We start from the raw sequence: 19,956 nt of genomic DNA, 5'->3' as shown, positions 1-19,956 counted from the left end.
AATAACATCGGAGATCTCTGTCCAGAAGAGCGCAGTCCTGGGAACAGCTAAGATACTGCGCAGGACCCTCAAGCTCCCAGGCCTCTGGTAGAGGACCCGAGCTTGAAGGATAAACCGCCCGCAGGGGCGTGCTGGGTGTTTTTTTTTTTTATATATTCATATATATATATATATATATATATATATATGCACACGTACATATGTGTGTATTGTGTCATTTACATATTGTTGTGATTTACATTGTTGTGCTTGAGAGTCACCATCTACTGGAACTAAATTCCTTGTATGTGTTTGTGCATATACATGGTCACTAAACGCGATTCTGATCAGATTTCATGTCTGTGATCTTCTGGGGCCCGTTCTTCGTACCTCGCTAAGTAAGTTAGCTGGATTAGATTGTTGACGATTTCGCGTGATCCTGGATCGTTCGGTTCCCCGAAGCTCATCCGGGACTTGCTGTCATAGCAACAGAGCCGTAAGCAGGTCCCGAGCAGGTTTACTTTATGTAAACAGGATTAGATCGCGGCCACACAGGTATGTCCGCTTCATTTATACGAAAGCAACAGCGATATTTTACCACTGTTTCACCATAAATAAATAACATCAATGTAACTAAAGATAATGCAGCACTTGATCCTTTTATTGATGTCACACAGATACATACAGGTCATTCCCTAAAAAAGGGAAATGTACTATTAACATTCTATTACATGTATGTGATTATTACAGATGTAATCCATATTTCAGAGTAGTAATTGGAAATTACTTCATGTAATCAAGATGAGAGACCACGGCTATAAAAGCGAAGGTGGATTTGGGAAGTCTGTCGCAGCCATGTCCTGTCCGTATACGCGACCAACCCATTGCGGAAGGTGCAAGATTGATAAGGAGAGTCCTCAGAATTCAGCGTATATTGCGGGATAGACAGGATCCTTTAGCTCAGCGCGACAGTGTGCTCATTGAGAGATATCGATATTCCCGTGAGGGTATTATTTACTTAACCAACTTGTTGACGAGGGGGTGCAGGACCACCACCTGTCTTTTTTTCCTCTGCCCTTTTCTTGGTTGCTGTTATGAACAAACTAACAGAGTATTACAGGCCAGTATTACCTTGCCAAGAGACGCAAAGCAATCTAAGAGATAAATATTACCATTCTGTAGAATACTCCTGTATTCCACTTTTACTTGTTCCCATGTTCTTGTGGGTCCTGTTGTGGCTCTAATGTGAAAGGGGATATAATATAACATATTATAATATAATATAATGCCATATGATATTGGACAATATAGTGTCATATGATAGATCTACCCTACCGCCTACTGGTGTTGGCCAGAGGGGCCGATGGCGCGATATGGCAGCCTGGCTACAACCGTAGCTACCTCCACCAGTGTGTGAATGTGGGAGTGAATGAATAGTGGTATCGTAAAGCGCTTTGGGTGCCTTGGAAAGCGCTATATGAACCCAATCCATTATTATTATTATTATTAAATTACCTACGAGTTTGATTTGTCAGCAACTTTCTGCCAGCCCTCTCTCCTTGCTTTTGCAGCCTTTGCAGTGTTCCCTTGCGTTTTAATTAAACTCTGAAACTCCTGAAATCCCTCACTCATGAGTTCTTGCTCTGCTGCCGGAAAATACCGAGCACGCCCCTTCGACATTTTCGCCGACCAATCAAAGGGTTGCCGATCAATGTTTCTACTATCGATGCGTAGCCCCTTTTACGACACCCTGCGTCCAGCTGTACTAATCGTCAACAGCAGGTGTGTTCGGGGAACCGGATTAGCGAGCTCACGGTTAGCGCGATGGTTTGATCTTGGATGTAGTAAGCGACGTACGAAGAACAGGCCCCTGACCTCTGTATGATCTCTTATGCACCCCATACATATTCCTGCTTATGCTGCTTTAGTATTATAATCTTTGAAGATTCCCCACGATCCTTTAAAGACCAGCTGGTTCCCATCTCTCTGGGAAGCTGGGCAAATTTGGAGTGAGAAACATCATTTCACAGTTTTAAGATTTCTTAAAATCACCATTTTCCTTGATCTGACCTACACTGGGGTCAGTTCAAGGAAGATATGGGTAAAATTTGACATGGAAGAAGTTCAATGTACAAAAAAATTCTAGCAATTGTAAAACGTTATTACTGTTGTAAAACAGTTTTTGGGTCCACATTCAGAACTAGATTTCTCTGAAAAGATTTGGACCTTCACAATCCTTAGGGAAACAGGAGAATTGGAGTTCGGCTCAGTTTGGGGCAGACATCACAAACAAGGATCAACTCTGTCATTTATCGTTATACTCAGACTTGAAGAGATAGATACACAGCGGTGTCCTTTATCAAGGCTTTATTTATGTTTTTTTCTCATTAAAAGCAGTACAGAAAAAGAAAAACGCTGGCTTTTTGTCTGTGACATACAAAATATGTACAAACAGTAATAAAAAGGAAGGACATGGAACTAATGACAGAATAAAGCAGCACATTGAACAGTATGACTCCACTCTGTCTGATACTGACAGTGCAGAAAAACAGAACATAAAACCGGGGCTGTAAGAGACAGAACAGGTCAACTACTAACTGGAAGTTTGATGGTTCAACATATATGCATATCCTTGTGCAAGATACGAACGCCTAGTGCATTCATCTGAGTATAAATGTGTATGAGTGTTGGATAGAAAGCCCTTCATGATTGTATGAATGAATGTGAATGGGTGAATATGTCAAGTAAGAAGTGCTTTGACTGCTCAAGAAGAGTAAAAAAAAGCAGTATATAAGAAGTGTATATGAGTGATTCACTGATCCATGTCACTAGGATTTACAGTAATGACATCAGAATGTCACTCGGACTGGAGAAACGAACAAATCGAACTACCAGAAGGCAACATTGCAGACAATGAGAACAGTACCTGGGAATCCCACACAAATGGGAATCATGAAGAGGCCGGTAGGAATGCTGCAACTACCAAATACCTGCAGAGTAAGGCACGTCCTGAGGAGTTAGCTGAATGGGAAGACCAAGATCAACATCTAAACCCTGCCGATTGTCAGGTACACTGCTGGGATAATAAGCAGGCTAAAGGAGGTGATGCCTCTGACATCAAGGCAAGGAGGTTCCTACCATGCATGGAGAGTTTCACCCCAAGTCTGCACCCTGAAACTGTACGGTAAGTGGAAGGAGGCCAAGGACTAGTGAGTGCCAGAACCACTATCCACGATGAGACAGCAAAGATTCATGAGTACTACAACTGATGTATGAAACCTGAGAAAGGGATAGGCCCTGCATGGCAGGGGAAGAAGTGGCTGATATCAAGAAATCCTACCAGTGGCTGGACCAAGCTGGACTGAAGGACAGCACAGAAGCACTAATCATGGCTTTAAGCACATGGTCTTTAAAGGCTGCATCTACAATACCAGGCAAGACCCCAGATGGAGGCGGTGCAACACTTTCTCTCTGTCGCCATCTCTCACATATAAATGGTCTGACTGTCATGTAGCGCTTTTCTACTCTCCCAGCACACTCAAAGTGCTTTAAATACCATCATCATTTCTCACGTACACTATATTGCCAAAAGTCAAATTCAACAGGCAGCAGCTGTAACCTGAAAATGCTTAAAAAGGTTTTCACTTTTTTTCTCCTCTGACTAGAAACAGGATGTCTGACCAGGTCCTTTGGTTCAGAAGACCCTGCATCGTTACACAATAAACACTTTCCCCCACAACACTGCTGTTTTTGGATTTTCAGTTTTATTTGCATAGATAAGAGAAGATTGAAAAGAAGAGCTGAGTGGTTTAGAGACATTATACCAATGTGTTCAAAAACAGACTAGAGACTCCGGTCCCGGATATGAATGTTTTTTGTGTGTGTCAGACTCAGGACTGTCTGGTCAGCCTCCAGGTGATGAAGCTTCCTATAGACATGCCAGCGAGGAAGATTATGATAAGGCCGTAGCTGTGAGAGCTCATTGACGACACCCTCTGGATGGATGCAGCTGCTAACTCTGAGAAGCTGTTGATCTGTGGACATACACATACATAGTCACTGCTTCCATTTGTGCAACATCAGTCACTAACGGTTTACTGTTCAAGATCTATGTGTAACTTATAAACATACAAAAGTAAAATGCATAAATACAACTCCTCAAAATAAAATACTGTATATATGACCACAAAAAATGAGACTGAAAAATTTCCTTTAGATCAGACATGTCAAGGTGCCCAGGCCGAATATATCTGTATCCAACCTTTGACTGAAATTCATATGTGAATTATTAATGTATGAACTATACAGAGAGAGCATGCCACAGCCACACCACTCATACAAGTCCCAGAATGCAGTGCAGCAGCCGCTATGCAGATGGGGATTGTGACATCATCAATGCTATGCATTATGGGAATGTTTTTTGTCCAACTTAATAATGGAATACAGGAAGAGGCTGCGTTTGGGCTTTAAACTGTGAACATTAGTAACTGATAACAATGGTGACATAACCATACTTATGGCTGAGTATAACTGGTTTTATGGACCTGACTCAGACTTGTGTTTTTCAGTTTGGAAGCAGCAACAAGGAGCTGGTGAAGCAGCTGGAAAAGGGAAAAACAACATGTCAGACAAGATCTTTGTGATCTTTGATCTTTTTCTGAAATATTATTTATCAGTTCTCAGTGTCATACAAAACACTCAATTACTTTGTGTCTCAGTGTGACCGATATGTCCACAAAGTTTTCAAGGTGCCATTGAGAGTCTTTAAAGGTACCTATTAATAAATAAATGTAAATAATTTACACAATCTGTAATGCGACTATCACTGAAACCAACCAGCTGATCTTCACCACAGCAGTTGTGATTACTGAAGCGTCCGACGTGTGCTCTCATTGGCTGGGGAACAATACGAGAACAGCAGCCCCACCCAGGCTGGAGATCAGTAGAGAGAGCAATACTGGAGGAGCATAGGGGAGAAGGATGCAACCCATAACTCCAGGATCCAGTACCCAACAGACTGAAATCTTTGCCCATTATTCTTTGCAAAACAGCTCCAGCTCAGTCAGATTAGATGGGCAGCGTTTGTGAACAGCAGTTTTCAGATCTTGCCACAGAGTCTTGATTGGATTTAGATCTGGACTTTGACTGGGCCGTTCTAACACATGGATATGTTTGTTTTAAACCATCCCATTGTTGCCCTGGCTTTCTGTTTAGGGTCGTTGTCCTGCTGGAAGCTGAACCTCCGCCTCAGTCTCAAGTCTTTTGCAGACTCCAAGAGGTTTTCTTCCAAGCTTGCTCTGTATTTGGCTCCATCCATCTTCCCATCAACTCTGACCAGCTTCCCTGTCCCTGCTGAAGAGAAGCCCCCCCAGAGCATGATGCTGCCACCACCATATCTGACAGTGGGGATGGTGTGTTCAGAGTGATGTGCAGTGTTTTGCATTTTGGCCAAAAAGTTCCATGTTGGTCTCATCTGACCAGAGCAGCTTCCACATGTTTGCTGTGTCCCCCACATGGCTTGTGGCAAACTGCAAACGGGACTTCTTCTGGTTTTCTGTTAACAATGGCTTTCTTCTTGCCACTCTTCCATAAAGGCCAACTTTGTGCAGTGCACGACTAATAGTTGTCCTATGGACAGATTCCCCCACCTGAGCTGTAGATCTCTGCAGCTCGTCCAGAGTCACCATGGGCCTCTTGGCTGCATTTCTGATCAGCTCCTTGTTCGGCCTGTGAGTTTAGGTGGACGGCCTTGTCTTGGTAGGTTTACAGTTGTGCCATACTCCTTCCATGGGGCAGGGATAGCTCAGTAGGGGCAGGGATAGCTCAGTAGGTAAAGCGGTTGCCCCATGATCGGAAGGTCAGGGGTTCGAATCCCCTGAACGGCTACCCTGAGGTACCCTTGAGCAAGGTACCATCCCCACACGCTGCTCCCCGGGCGCTGCACTGGTGGCTGCCCACTGCTTCACTGAGTGAATGGGTTAAATGCAGAGAAGAATTTCCCCACGGGGATCAATAAAAGTGTACATTATATTATTATATTATTATTATTATTTCTGAATGATGGCTTGAACAGTGCTCCGTGGATGTTCAAGGGTTGGGAAATCTTTGTGTAGCCTAAGCCTGCTTTAAATTTCTCAATAACTTTATCCCTGACCTGTCTGGTGTGGTCTTTGGACTTCATGGTGTTGTTGCTCCCAATATTCTCTTAGACAACCTCTGAGGCCGTCACAGAGCAGCTGTATTTGTACTGACATTAGATTACACACAGGTGCACTCTGTTTAGTCATTAGCACTCATCAGGCAACGTCTATGTGCAACTGACTGCACTCAGACCGAAGGGGGCTGAATAATTACACACACCCCACTTTGCAGTTATTGATTTGTAAAAATGTTTGGAGTCATGTCTGATTTTCGTTCCACTTCTCACGTGTGCACCACTTTGTGTTGGTCTTTCATGTGGAATTCCAATAAAAGTGATTCATGTTTGTGGCTGTAATGTGACAAAATGTGGGAAAGTTCAAGGGGGCCGAATACTTTTGCAAGCCACTGTAAATACACACAAACACAAGCTGGCAACTCCAAATTTTCATGCTGGCATCAACGGGGTCTCTCAATGCAACAACCCACTGTATAGAAACAAATAAGAAACAAAAACGAATATGCAGTACTTTATCTACACCTGTGTATAATCTCAAACATGGGGTCTCAGGGAAAAAGACAGTGAAGATCTATTGGTGTATAACGTACCCAACCTCCGTGTTCCAGAATCCAGCCCAGCAGATTGTTTTTGAAAAAGTTCACTGCCCAGGTAAGGACCTCTCTGACCGACTGAGGGAGGTGAGCCTCGACCATCTGATGGATGAACACACAGGTGAAGTTATGGTACTGCAGCCGTCTCCCAAAAGAAGGTAAGAAACATGGGTGAGAGTGGTGTGTCACACTGGATACGTGGGACTATAGACACACTGTTCATTTGGAACATTTTATAGCTCTTTTTCTGAAATTATCAGTTCTCAGTATCATACAACACACTCTTTCACTGATTTTGTGTCTCACTGAGACCTATATCTCCACAAATTTGGGATATTTTGCAGGCAATAGTTATGGTACTTATGTCCACTAAGCAATTTAAGCTAAATCATTCACAGGTGCATGAGGTCAACTTTAATTCTGAGAAATTCACGTCGGCAGTAATGACACCCGGTTACGCCAATCGGAGGTCACTAAAATCAATATTGAATCGATGTGCAACTTTGCCAAAACAATGTTGGACTCTGTAGTTTTCTCTGGTCCCCTCCCCAATCAGACCAGGAGTGACATGTTTAGCCGCATGTTCTCCTTAAATTGCTGGCTGTCTGAGTGGTGTCCCAGAAACGATGTGGGCTTCATAGATAATTGGCAAACCTTCTGGAGGAAACCTGGTCTTGTTAGGAGAGACGGCATCCATCCCACTTTGGATGGAGCAGCTCTCATTTCTAGAAATATGGACAAATTTATTAAACCCCCCAAAATATGACTATCCAGAGTTGGGACCAGGAAGCAGAGTTGCAGTCTTACACGCCTCTCTGCAGCTTCTCTCCTCCTGCTACCCCCCAAACCCATCTCCATAGAGACTGTGTCAGCTCCCAAACAGACAAAAAACACAAGAAGTTTAAATATTTATTGACTATTTATTGGGAATTTTAAAATCAGTTGGTAGCCTTATTTCAGATCCTGCACAGCTGCTCCTCGTCAAGGAATGTGGTGGTTGTCTGTCAGGAGAGAAGAATGGTGATTGAGATTGTGATTAAGGTTTACCAGTAAGGAAAACTAATGCAAGTGTGTGTGAAATCTAGGAATAAAAGTGGTGCAAATAAGTGTAAGATAATGATTACTCACCTTTCTTGCCTGTGTCCTCTTCAAGGTGTTTGGGCAAATGTTTCCCCGGGGGTCCAGACACCATTTAAAGGTTCCGGGAGAGACCATTGGTAAAGAGAGTGTGGTGAATCTTGTTGTGCTTGGGTTTCTGGGTTTTTATAATATTGGGTTTGGTGTAACATTAAAGTGTGAAATATTTATTAACTCATTCACTGCCAGCCATTTTCAAATCAGGTAACTCCCCACTGCCAGGGTTTTTGAGCATTTTTACTCATTTTTGAAGAGCCACAGAAAACTGTGTGTTATGATCATATAAACGCTGAACCTACCAAAATGAAGAACAGACTCTCTTCTGTCATCCAAAAAAAAAGCTTGTTTCTACCATTTTCCATTCTTTAGTAATCAGCTGTAGAAGAGAGGTGGGTTCCACCAAAAATGCCTGTTTTGACCAAAAAAAGGGAGAAAACGAGCTTTTTGTGAAAAATACATTTCAAGCAGAAAAGTGCCTTTGACACTAATATTTCTTGCTTTGTGACGAGGTTGTATTCTAGCCCCTCCCATTGAAAAACGTAATTGACGTCTATAGACGTCAATGGCAGTGAATGAGTTAATATGTAAATGTGAAAATGTATTTATGTATTTATTTATTCTAATTAATATATTGTATACTGTGGTGGAAGGTTGGGATTTAAGAATTTACCTGAGAGTGGAATAATGGTTAAGTCTGTGACAGCTGAACATATGTAAGGCTGCCAGTTGTCATTAGAGGATGGATTTTTGTGCTGTGAAGAAGCTCGACAAATTAATTGTTGTAAGGAGAGCTGTATAGGAAATAAATGCTTTTTTTGTTCCACTACGCTTGCCTTGGTCCATCTCACTGTTTCCAGCCGCTAAGGGCCGCCCTGTTACAGTTAGAAATATCCTGTCTCAGAGTGACGCTGAAAAACTAGTTCATGCATTTATTACTTCCAGGCTGGACGACTGTAATTCATTATTATCAGGAAGTCCTAAAAACTCCCTGAAAAGCCTTCAGCTGATCCAAAATGCTGCAGCAAGAGTCCTGACAGGGACTAGAAAGAGACAGCAGATTTCTCCTGTTTTGGCTTCCTGTTAAATCCAGAATTCAAAATCCTGCTCCTCACATACAAGGTCTTAAATAATCAGGCCCCATCTTATCTTAATGACCTTGTAGTACCATATCACCCTATTAGAGCACTTCGCTCTCGCTCTGCAGGCCTACTTGTTGTTCCTAGAGTATTTAAAAGTAGAATGGGAGGCAGAGCCTTCAGTTTTCAGGCCCCTCTTCTGTGGAACCAGCTTCCAGTTTGGATTCAGGAGACAGACACTATCTCTACTTTCAAGATTAGGCTTCAAACTTTCCTTTTTGCTAAAGCATATAGTTAGGGCTGGACCAGGTGACCCTGAATCCTCCCTTAGTTATGCTGCAATAGATGTAGGCTGCCGGGGGATTCCCATGATGCATTGAGTTTTTCCTTTCCAGTCACCTTTCTCACTCACTATGTGTTAACAGACCTCTCTGCATTGAATCATATCTGTTATTAATCTCTGTCTCTCTTCCACAGCATGTCTTTATCCTGTCTTCCTTCTCTCACCCCAACCAATCACAGCAGATGGCCCCGCCCCTCCCTGAGCCTGGTTCTGTCGGAGGTTTCTTCCTGTTAAAAGGGAGTTTTTCCTTCCCACTGTCGCCAGAGTGCTGCTCATAGGGGGTCATGTGATTGTTGGGTTTTTCTCTGTATCTATGAAGCGCCTTGAGGCGACTTTTGTTGTGATTTGGCGCTATATAAATAAAACTGAACTGAATAGAAATGAGTTTCTTGTCATGTTGGAAGTTTTAAATATCTCTCTGGGTTCTCTTTGCTTGCCCTCCTCTCTCCTCCTTTGTGACTATGCAATTTAATTATAGTTACCGCCAATTTAAGAGCAGGTACGCTAACATAAACATTACTATACAGATATTAACATAAACAAAGAATCAATGTGACGCACTAACTGTAAAGCTTACGTCTCACCTCCAGGGGGCAGTGCTTTGGATATTCTGCATTTAACTTTATTTTCTGCGAAATGCTTTCACATTTTTTTAAATCTCAGTTTCCATTTTCTTCTGTCCTCCTGTTTTGCTGTTCGTGATGAGGATCTGATGTCCTCGTGCTGGCGTTGTTCCCACATCATCATAATAAATGTTGTTCCAGGTTCAACATTGCAAGTGACCAGTCACATTGTTGTGACGTCATACTTCTGCAAGCCAAGCGATTCATTCATTTATGAAATTTGAATTTTGCCAGGACAACATGTATAATGCTTACCGTTTGTTTTTTAAGACTTTTTTTCCGAAGTCGCAAAAGTATGACGTCACAACAATGTGACTGGTCACTTGCAATGTTGAACCTGGAACAACATTTATTAAGATGATGTGGGAACAACACCAGCACGAGGACATCAGATCGTGCCTTCTTCTTGGTGCAGTCTTGGCAGACAATATAAGCGCTACTCCCCCAATAGCTTCCTGTAGTGTACTGCAGTTACAAAAATACATTTACGTGGTATTAGTCTAGTGTTGACAATAAAATTCACATTTTTGTAGTCGACATCATCGATTATGATCATTGCAGACCTACTGTAGACTACTATACTGTTTTGCTCCTCTGGCACACAAACTGAAATCAGCTGACTGTAGAACTCATAAGCAGAATTGATAGGCAAGCTGAATAACAACTCAAAGGACCTGAACTACCAGGAACTGCTTCTGTAGAAAACTGGTTCTCAGTTCCCATCCCTACTAATGATGCTAAAATAACAATGAAATCACTAAAACAATAACGACTGCTTTAGATTCTCAGACGTCCTGGAAACTGAAACCAACTCACCTTGACAGCAAGCCTGCCGGCTACATAGATGAGCACAGCGATTCTCTCCCAGGTGATGCCGTCCTCAAACACTTTGTCTGCCACTCGTCTGAAGTTCTCTGACTTGGAGCCAGAGCCAGAAGCCACACCATCTATCACACTGCAACAGAACAGCCACAATGTAAGCAACCTGTTTTTGAAAACACGTAGAGCCCTTAAAATTGCATTCTGACTGACAGACGTTTCTAGTTTATGACAGAGACATGAAACACTTGTCTGCACACCACAACTTCCATCAGCAGGGCGTCTACTTATCTCTACTTAATCAAACTGTACGCTGTAAATGCTTATTGAGCCAACATTAATCTGCTGCATTCATCCAATAATCTACAGTATTTTTGTACTAAAGCAGTCTCCTAACATGAGATCTGAGGATGAAAAGCTCACTCTTGAAACTCTTGGTCATGCTGCACTCTGTCACCGACGATACGTATCATTTTGCTCAGCTGCTTGACCAGCTTCTCCTCCTGCTCAGTCTTCCCCTCCACAGCCAGTGGAGTGAGAGGCGGGACATCCTCTGAGGGCACATCCTTCAGCTCTTCCTCTATGACTCTGTTAGAGAACACACAATTAGGTACCCGTGACCCTAACTCTGAGCTTAACATGGCTTCTTAGACTAATATTAGCTAAACAGTGTTCCCACTCAGAATCATTAAGGTTTTTGACACTTTATATTACACATTTACTGTGGAAAGAAACGGTTAAAGTGCATTTTGTAAGGACAACGCTGGCAAGCACAACAAAACAAAAACACATGACATCCCTTTCCTATTGGTGGAAAAATGTACCATGTTAACCAATAAAAAAATAATATGGCAACTTGTGACATTTGATTGTTTAGGAAGAGGAGAAAGTTTATAAGTGATGGTGGCGAGGGAGAGTAAGCGAGCAATATCCATAGCAAGTTTTGAGACGAGAGAGATTTGTGGCGTTTAGTGTGTTTAGAGTGTAGTTAGTGGGTTGTGCTGTCTTGTGTAGTTAGTGTTTACTGTAGTTATTGTTTTGTGTGTCAAAACGATGAGGGCACTGCTGAATGTCACAGCTGCTGCCAAAAAGTCACCAAAGGCAGACGTTGATGTAAACGCTGTCTGCAGGTGGAACACAGGTTAGGGCTGCTCAATTAATCGAATTTGAATCACGATTACGATCTGGGCTTTCAACGATCATTAAAAATGACTGAGCCGATTATTAACCCCTCCCTCGTGCTTTACTCTCGCGCTGCTCCGTGTGGCAAATCAAGCGCACCTCTCTGCATTTCGAACATGCATCACAACAATTAAGAGGACCCGAGGGAAGCTCGGAAAGCTAAGCAGAAGTTATTTGGAGAGGAGAGTGACGGCCGTTGGTTGAAAAGCGGTAAAAAAACTTCAGTGGTGTGGAAACATTATGGGTTCAGTCAGACGTGGATCAAGTAGACACAGTGTGTAAACTTTGCTACAATGTAGCTGCACCACAGAGCAACACTGCAAAGCTCACTAAACACAGATGTTTACATTTTTCATTTATTTTTATATTGCAAACATTTGCACTGTTATCAGTATTTGCACACTATTTTATATTGTTTTTTGACAATCTTTAGAGTCATTATTCAACACGTTGTTATTGTTAAATAAATATCGTCAAATAATCGAGATCTCAATGTCAGTGAAAATAATCGTGGTTATCATTTTTGCCATAATCGAGCAGCCCTAACACAGGGGGAGTGTTTTTCAGGCCTGCTGGTTTTAGGCCTGTGATATGGAAACTAGGAACACTCCTCTGACCCATGCCTCCCCCAGTCCACTAAATATCAAATCCCCCCACCACGATGTCCATAATCTGCCTTACTAGAAATACTGAGATCAATTTCAGTAAAGGTTACATTTGTATCCTCTAAGCAGAATGCCAAAGACTGCGTGGTCAAATGTTTGTTCACGTCAGACGTATTTCCCCTCTTTGTTGTCTTCAGTGTTAGCGTCATTACTAAAAAAACATTATTACACATCTTACAGAGAACTTAATGAATGCAGTAAGTTACACCCATGAGAAAGAAATTCATTATACTACTTGTTACATTGTTTTCATGTTACTCTGAAGCACACCGTCTCATAATTAAAGATTAACAATATAAACGTGCAGGCCCGTAGGTTTATATCAGCAGCACAAATCACTCTCCTAATGAGGACACATGTGATCTTTCTCTTAGTATTTAGGTATGAACACAAAGCAACAACACAAATCAGCTGATGTGATTAGCTGTGGGATAATGGCATGTGGTAATCTGTGATGCTGTGAACTGTTTGGATGTACTTGGGAAAAGAGATTATTTTATTGGACAAAATACAGTGATTGCATCGCTAACTGCACAGCTACTGTACGGCATCTCATCTCCATCAGAAATGAGCGCTACCACCGTGTCATCAGCATATTTGACTTCGTATCAAGTACTTTTTTAGTACCTGGTTCCCGGGTGAGCAGGTACTAAAGTCATCAGTCAATGAGTCTCATTCACGAAAATCAAAACCGCCATTTTTGAAACCTGGAAACGAGAGAAACGGCTGAAAAACAACACCGTGATCCCCGAGTCTGATGAACGCCACAGACCAAGCAGCAGATATATTCTTGCCTTGAAATCCACCTTTGTTGTAGCGCCTGTGTCGCATCAGCCATAATGCTCGGGTCTTATTTTCTACAGTTGACAGGCTAACAAACCCTCCTGTGTCAGTGGCAGCTGAACTTCATTCGACCATGGCCTGCAATGACTTTGCCAAATTCTTCACTGAAAAAATCCAAAAAATTAGACAAGCAATTGGTACATCAACAGCAGATCCAGGATATGTACTGTGTCCACCAAAAAACTGTTTAAACACCATGAAACAGTTTCAACCTATTAACAGCAAAGACCTGGAGGACATCTTAGGTCAACTGAACTCCTCCTCCTGCTGTTTAGATGTCCTGCCAACAAGTTTTTTCAAAAAGGTCTCAAAGACTTTAGAGTCAGACCTGTTACAGATCGTCAACTTTTCTTTATTATCAGGTGTGTTTCCAGAATCACTAAAAACTGCTGTAATCAAACCTATACTGAAAAAGAACAATCTTGACAAGACACAAATGAACAACTACAGGCCGATCTCAAATCTCCCATTTTTAAGTAAGATCATTGAAAAAGCAGTTTCTCAACAGCTCAGTTACTTCTTAAAACAGAATAACTACTACGATGCCTTCCAGTCAGGTTTTAGACAGAACCACAGCACTGAAACCGCTCTGACCAAAGTGTTTAATGACATATGTCTGAATACAGACAGTGGAAAAATGTCAGTCCTAGTTTTACTGGATCTCAGTGCAGCATTTGACACAGTTGACCACAACATATTACTCAAACGACTGGAGAACTGGACAGGTCTTTCAGGAACTGTACTAAACTGGTTCAAAACATACGTAGAAAACAGGAAATACTTTGTATCAATAGGTAACTTCACATCTGAGCAGACAAGTATCACATGTGGAGTTCCCCAAGGTTCCATCTTGGGACCCCTTCTGTTTAACATCTACATGCTCCCACTGGCACAGATTATAAACAACAACAAAATAAACTATCACAGCTGTGCAGATGACACACAAATATATATCACAATGTCACCAGGAGACCGAGGCCCTGTACAGGCTCTTGGTAAATGCATTGATGAAATCAATGACTGGTTGTGCCACAATTTTCTCCAGCTAAACAAAAACAAAACTGAGGTAATAGTCTTTGGCGCCAAAGAAAAACGATTACAGGTCACCAGAGAACTTCAATCTATACACCTAAAAACCACAAACCAGGCGAGAAATTTGGGTGTAGTGATGGATGCAGACCTAAACTTAGAAAAACACATTAAGACAATAACAAAGTCAGCTTACTATCACCTCAAGAATATTTCAAGGATAAAAGATCTGATGTCTCAACAGGACCTGGAAAAACTAGTCCATGCATTCATCTTTAGTAGGCTTGATTACTGTAACAGCATCTTTACAGGTCTACCTAAAAAATCAGTCCGACAACTACAGCTCATTCAGAACTCTGCTGCTCGAGTCCTCACTAAGACCAAAAAAGTGGACCACATCAGTCCAGCTCTGAGGTCCTTACACTGGCTGCCTGTCCGTCAGAGGATAGACTTTAAAGTTCTGATGCTGGTCTATAAAGCTCTGAATGGTTTAGGACCAAAATACATCAATGACCTCCTGACCCAGTATGAACCATCCAGATCCCTCAGGTCATCTGGATCCGGTCTTTTATCAGTTCCCAGAGTCAGAACCAGACACGGAGAAGCTGCATTCAGCTTTTATGCTCCTTATATCTGGAACAAACTCCCAGAAAGCCTCAGATCAGCTGAAACACTCAGTTTATTTAAATCCAGGTTGAAGACTCACCTGTTCTCAGCTGCATTTGAATAAAGCACCAAATCCACACTTTAAGCTTAAATTTCAAAACTTACATTTAACTACTGATTTTATCTACTGTTCTGATTTTATCTGTTCTGATTTTATATACTGTTTTGTTTGTTTGTTTGTTTGTTTGTTTGTTTGTTTGTTTGTTAATTAGTTAGTTAGTTTATTTGCTTGTTTTAATCAATTTTAAATCATGCTTTTTATTTGTTCTTGTTTCTAATGTCTCTGTAAAGCACTTTGAATCACCTTGTTGTTGAATTGTGCTATACAAATAAACTTGCCTTGCCTTGCATGTTATTTACGTATTGCTATGACGACAGCCACGCACATTACAGTGCTCTTCTGTAATGGAAAACCAGTTGATCTGAGTAGATCAGCGGGCCCCAACATTTTTTGCTCCACAGACGGTTTAATGTCAGACAATATTTTCACGGACCGGCCCTTAAGGCGTGGCAGATGAATACAACAAAATAAAATGATCCGAGACAAAAACTGTGGTACTTTGTAAATATAATAATAAACTAATTCACTGTGTAATTGTGTACATTTTTTAGCAGCTTCCTCCTGAAGTGCGCCAACAACACAGAGTAACGTCCTCCTCACTGCCCCTTAATGCTCTCTGGTCGCTATGGTAATGCGTACATATTTCTTTCAAAATAAGACACACAACTACAACACGGGAAAGACCCAGGGGAACCGAGTTAACGATAAAACCCCTGAAAACCATAAATTTCACACCCGAGCCTCAACTCTCGCGGCCCGGCACCAAACGACTCATGGAGTAGTACCGGTCCGTGCCCCGGGGGTTGGGGACCGCTGGAGTAGCTACTAAAAGGGGATATTGATCGAGGAGCAGGTAGCAAGAGGAGTCTGAAGGCAGTTTGATGGTAAGGATGTCTGGGATTATGATGTTCAATGCTGAGCTGTAGTCCACAAAGAGCATCCTGACGTAGCTCTTCCTGTTCTGCAGATGGCTCAGTGCTCTGTGAAGGTTGCTAGTGATGGCATTCGCCGCGGATCTGTCCCACTAGTAGGACACATGTTGGTGAAATTTGAAGAGTACAGATTTCACACATGCCTTATTAAAGTCCCCAGCAGCAATATGGATGCCCTCACAAGGTAGCTAGAAACGGGCCTACACTGAATGGACATGGGCTCTTCTTGTGAGTAGTGACCTTTTATAATTGAAGGTTTACTTTAAGGTTTTGCATAATCAGTGTTCATTACTAATGCTGTACTGCCCTCTACAGGATTAACATCAATTAATTTTTACTTAAATATTCAGCTGGGATAAGTGATGGTGGAAAGAATGTTACTGTAGTTACAGGAACGACAAAGCAGGTAAATATTAGAAAATAACATGTACTTAATTTTGTATATGCTATTAGACAGATTTACTAAGTGAGGAAAATTACTGTGAAGTCACAATCACGGGGTGATCTACTGACAGCGCGCTAATTTATATACAAAGATGCAGCCAGTTGTCAGTAAGAACCAACATTCTGAGAGCGCACCGATTATATATAAACCAATATAGGTGTGAAAGTGTTTCATGAAACAGCGAGGCAATTCAGATTAAAGCCAGGAGGATGAATGAAAATCATGCGTTTGATATAAGAAGCAGCCCTGGAGCAAGGATTTTTAGGATTAGGACTCAGATGCAGGAAAACAGCATAGGATCAATGTTCCCAAATGTATCTAATGCAGGAAAATGTCCAAACACCGGGGAGGTTGCAGTTGGCATGTCAGCCTCATCAACATAAATTCGTTGTGTAGTCAAACCCTGGTGTTAGTTCACACAAAGAGTGTTTTTAAAGCTATTTCAAAGGATGTTCTAAACAATAAATAACTGATTCCAGGATAGTATCTATGTCAGGATCGAATATGAAGTGCTGCACAATTACTACAAATGATCCCAAAAGTTTGATTCTGTTCATCTGGACGTAGCGAATGAAGAATGGCCCGGGAAACCTGCAGACTGAAGAAGTCACCTGGATGAGCGACGAAACATTTGTCCCACTGAAAACGTCCAGATGAACAGAATCAACCTTTTGGGATTTACGTACCTGGATGATTGAGCGTGCATCAACACATACTAAAAATTAGATTACATATGTTAAGAGATTTGACATCTATACTTAGCCTGTAGAAAAAGGCCAATAATTCTATGACACAGTTCTTTTTATGACTGGTGCAGTTTACGGTGAAACGATAATTGCAGTTCCTGTAAGATGAAAATGAAACTTAATTCAGATAAGGACTTGAACAGGGTTGGGTTAAAACGTATTATTAAGTGTTATAATTAATACAATATCTTCACATGAGCTACCACAGGAATAAATATGTTTAAAAATGTCTAATGACTGAATAATTCTATCAAGAGTTTTAATGATGAAAGACATAATCTTACTGCTTTCCTTAGTTACTAAGAAAAGCAGTGTAACCCAAAAGTCGTAATCATTTTTTACTGTGCTCCAACAACTTAAGGAACCAAAAAACATTTATTGTAAAACATCACTGAGCACTTTGTGGCAGGTGGTTAAAGAGCAAAGCGACTGGGAAAGAGCAACGATGAAAGCATAGAACGGAACTCACTCTTTGATGAGGGCTTCCCCGATTCTCTCATCTGTGGAAGAGTAAAAACAGAACAGGTCCGTGTTCTCCGTAGTTACACTGCAGGCGCAGTAAAAAGCAACAATGACACAAGAAGTCATCTGCCGGTAAGGCGAGCTTACCTGACATGCCGTTCACCGCGCACGCCATGGTTTGAAGAGAAGTTTAATGAATGCGAAACTTCCTGAACAAACTCTGCCGCTTCTTCCTCTGAAGTTACATGAACCTTTGTCTGATTAATTAAACTAAGCAAAACACAACAACAACAAAAACAATTTATCACCAGCACGCGTCAGCTGGAGTTTCGTCGAAGTTAGAAAAGCCGACAACTGTAACAAACCCACAGCCCAATCCCGATCAGTCAACGTCATCAGTCGCCGCCCGAGTACGCTCAGAATCCCCGGATGTGTTGTTATTTTTGTGCCACTATTCTGAGCGCACGTAAAAAAAAAGTTTGCAGGTGCAAGTGTTGCATTTTCAGGAGAAATTTATTTTGAGCGAAGAAAAGCTCAAAAGAAAAGCTCGAAAGAAAAGCTCGAAAGAAAAGCATTCCTGCGTGCAAAACTGTATTTCAGTGTTTGCTATTATCCACACACGCACACAGCAGCCCCTCTCCTCAGTTTTTGCACTTGCGCTTCCTCGCGATGTGTCGCTCGCGCTCTCAACATTTCTGCCCGTGCGCGCTCAACTCTTTCTGTACACCGTTATATTTGTGCCACAAAACCAGCCTGTCGTGTTTTCAATAAAACATCCGTAGTAGTTAGCAAGCTTCTTTATTTTAACGTGGCTCACATCCATGTACGTAAACATAACCTGCCGCTGCTTCTACGACACAGTATATATCACAATTTGGTTAGACAGCCCCCTAGTGGTGAAGCTGAACTACCCACATAACTCCTATCAACACATCCCCTTTTCTTTAGATGTTATCTGCTGAACAACACTATGGAAACATACCTAACATTGCATAGCTTGAATAACATCACAAACACTTGTGACAGTGTAAACTACGGAACACACAATAATGCAGAAAGTTCCTTTTTGATATATGCATATATATCTAGCTATATATGTATACACCAACATATACATATATATATATGCTTAAAGGTTTAGTCTATCAGGTGGCTTGATAGAGCGTGCTGATCTTCTGACAATGGGTGACTGGTCTCTTTGCTCCACACTGTCCTTCACGGGTGTTGTTGGTTCAGGTGGTGTGTTGTTGTCATCACACTGTTCTTCCGATGGTCCCATTGTCTTTTGAGTGTACAGTAAACTCCTCCGATTTCTCCTTAATATCAGTCCATCTTCAGTTTTCACATTGTACGATCTTGGGTTTACCTCCTCCAGTACAGTTGCTCTCTTTGCCCAGATGTTTGCATCTTCCACTCTGACTGCTTCATTGGGTGCGAGTGGTTTTAGACTTTTTGAGGACTTGTCAAAGTTGACCTTTTGTCTCTTCTGCAACTGTTTCATTTTGTCTCTCACTTGTTTATGTTTCCTGGTTGTTGTGTAAGGAAGAGTGGTCCGTAGTTTTCTTCCCATTAATATTTCTGCTGGTGACTTGCCATGCTCCAGTGGTGATGCTCTGTAGCTCAGTAGTGCCAAATAAGGATCTGCCTTACCATCTTGTGCTTTCTTTAGTAACTGTTTCACAATGTGCACACCTTTCTCTGCTTTCCCATTGGACTGTGGATGCAGGGGGCTTGAGGTCACATGTTTAAAGTCATATTCCTGAGCAAATAGTTGGAATTCTCTACAACTATAGCAAGGTCCATTGTCACTATGAACAATCTGTGGTATCCCATGTCTAGCAAATATTGATTTCATGTGCGTTATGACACAAGTAGCTGACATGTTGGACAATAATGCCATCTCTGGATAGTTTGACAAGTAATCAATAACCAGCAGGTAGTTTTTTCCTCCCAGGTGGAAAATGTCTGTTCCGACTTTCTGCCATGGTTCCTCCGGTATGTCTGTTATGGTCAGAGGCTCTTTTGGTTGTTTTGCCTGGTGTTTGATACACGTATCACAAGTGGAAACCATTTGCTCAATGTCTGCATTTATACCTGGCCAATAGACTGCTGTTCTGGCTCTCCGTTTGCATTTCTCTATGCCTAGATGTCCCTCATGCAGTCTTTTCAGGATGTCTCCTCTCAGTGAGTGTGGAATT

At 41.8% G+C, this 19,956-nt stretch overlaps 1 protein-coding gene across 2 annotated transcripts; it reads right to left on the bottom strand.

Annotated features, from left to right (window-relative positions):
- Positions 1–2,329: 2,329 nt before the first annotated feature.
- Positions 2,330–19,126, bottom strand: LOC309704993 (apoptosis regulator BAX-like). 2 transcript variants are annotated; one of them, XM_082530584.1, is made up of 6 exons: positions 17,906–19,115; positions 17,766–17,796; positions 11,151–11,315; positions 10,725–10,863; positions 6,727–6,831; positions 2,330–4,013 (listed from the first exon to the last, which is right to left on the bottom strand). In XM_082530584.1, exons 1-6 carry the CDS (start codon positions 17,931–17,933, stop codon positions 3,870–3,872), a joined length of 612 nt encoding a protein of 203 aa, XP_082386710.1. In that variant the 5' UTR covers positions 17,934–19,115; the 3' UTR covers positions 2,330–3,869. The 2 variants fall into 2 exon arrangements, with proteins under 2 accessions (XP_082386710.1, XP_082386709.1); XM_082530583.1 differs by lacking the exons at positions 2,330–4,013; positions 6,727–6,831 and adding an exon at positions 9,274–10,373 and having other exon boundaries at positions 17,906–19,126.
- Positions 19,127–19,956: the final 830 nt, after the last annotated feature.

The sequence above is a fragment of the Aulonocara stuartgranti genome (genome assembly GCF_965226115.1).
Source record: "Aulonocara stuartgranti genome assembly, chromosome: 4".
Lineage (NCBI taxonomy): Eukaryota > Metazoa > Chordata > Actinopteri > Cichliformes > Cichlidae > Aulonocara > Aulonocara stuartgranti.
The sequence above is the reverse complement of the archived record's forward strand: the minus strand, read 5'-3'. Positions and strand labels throughout refer to the sequence as shown.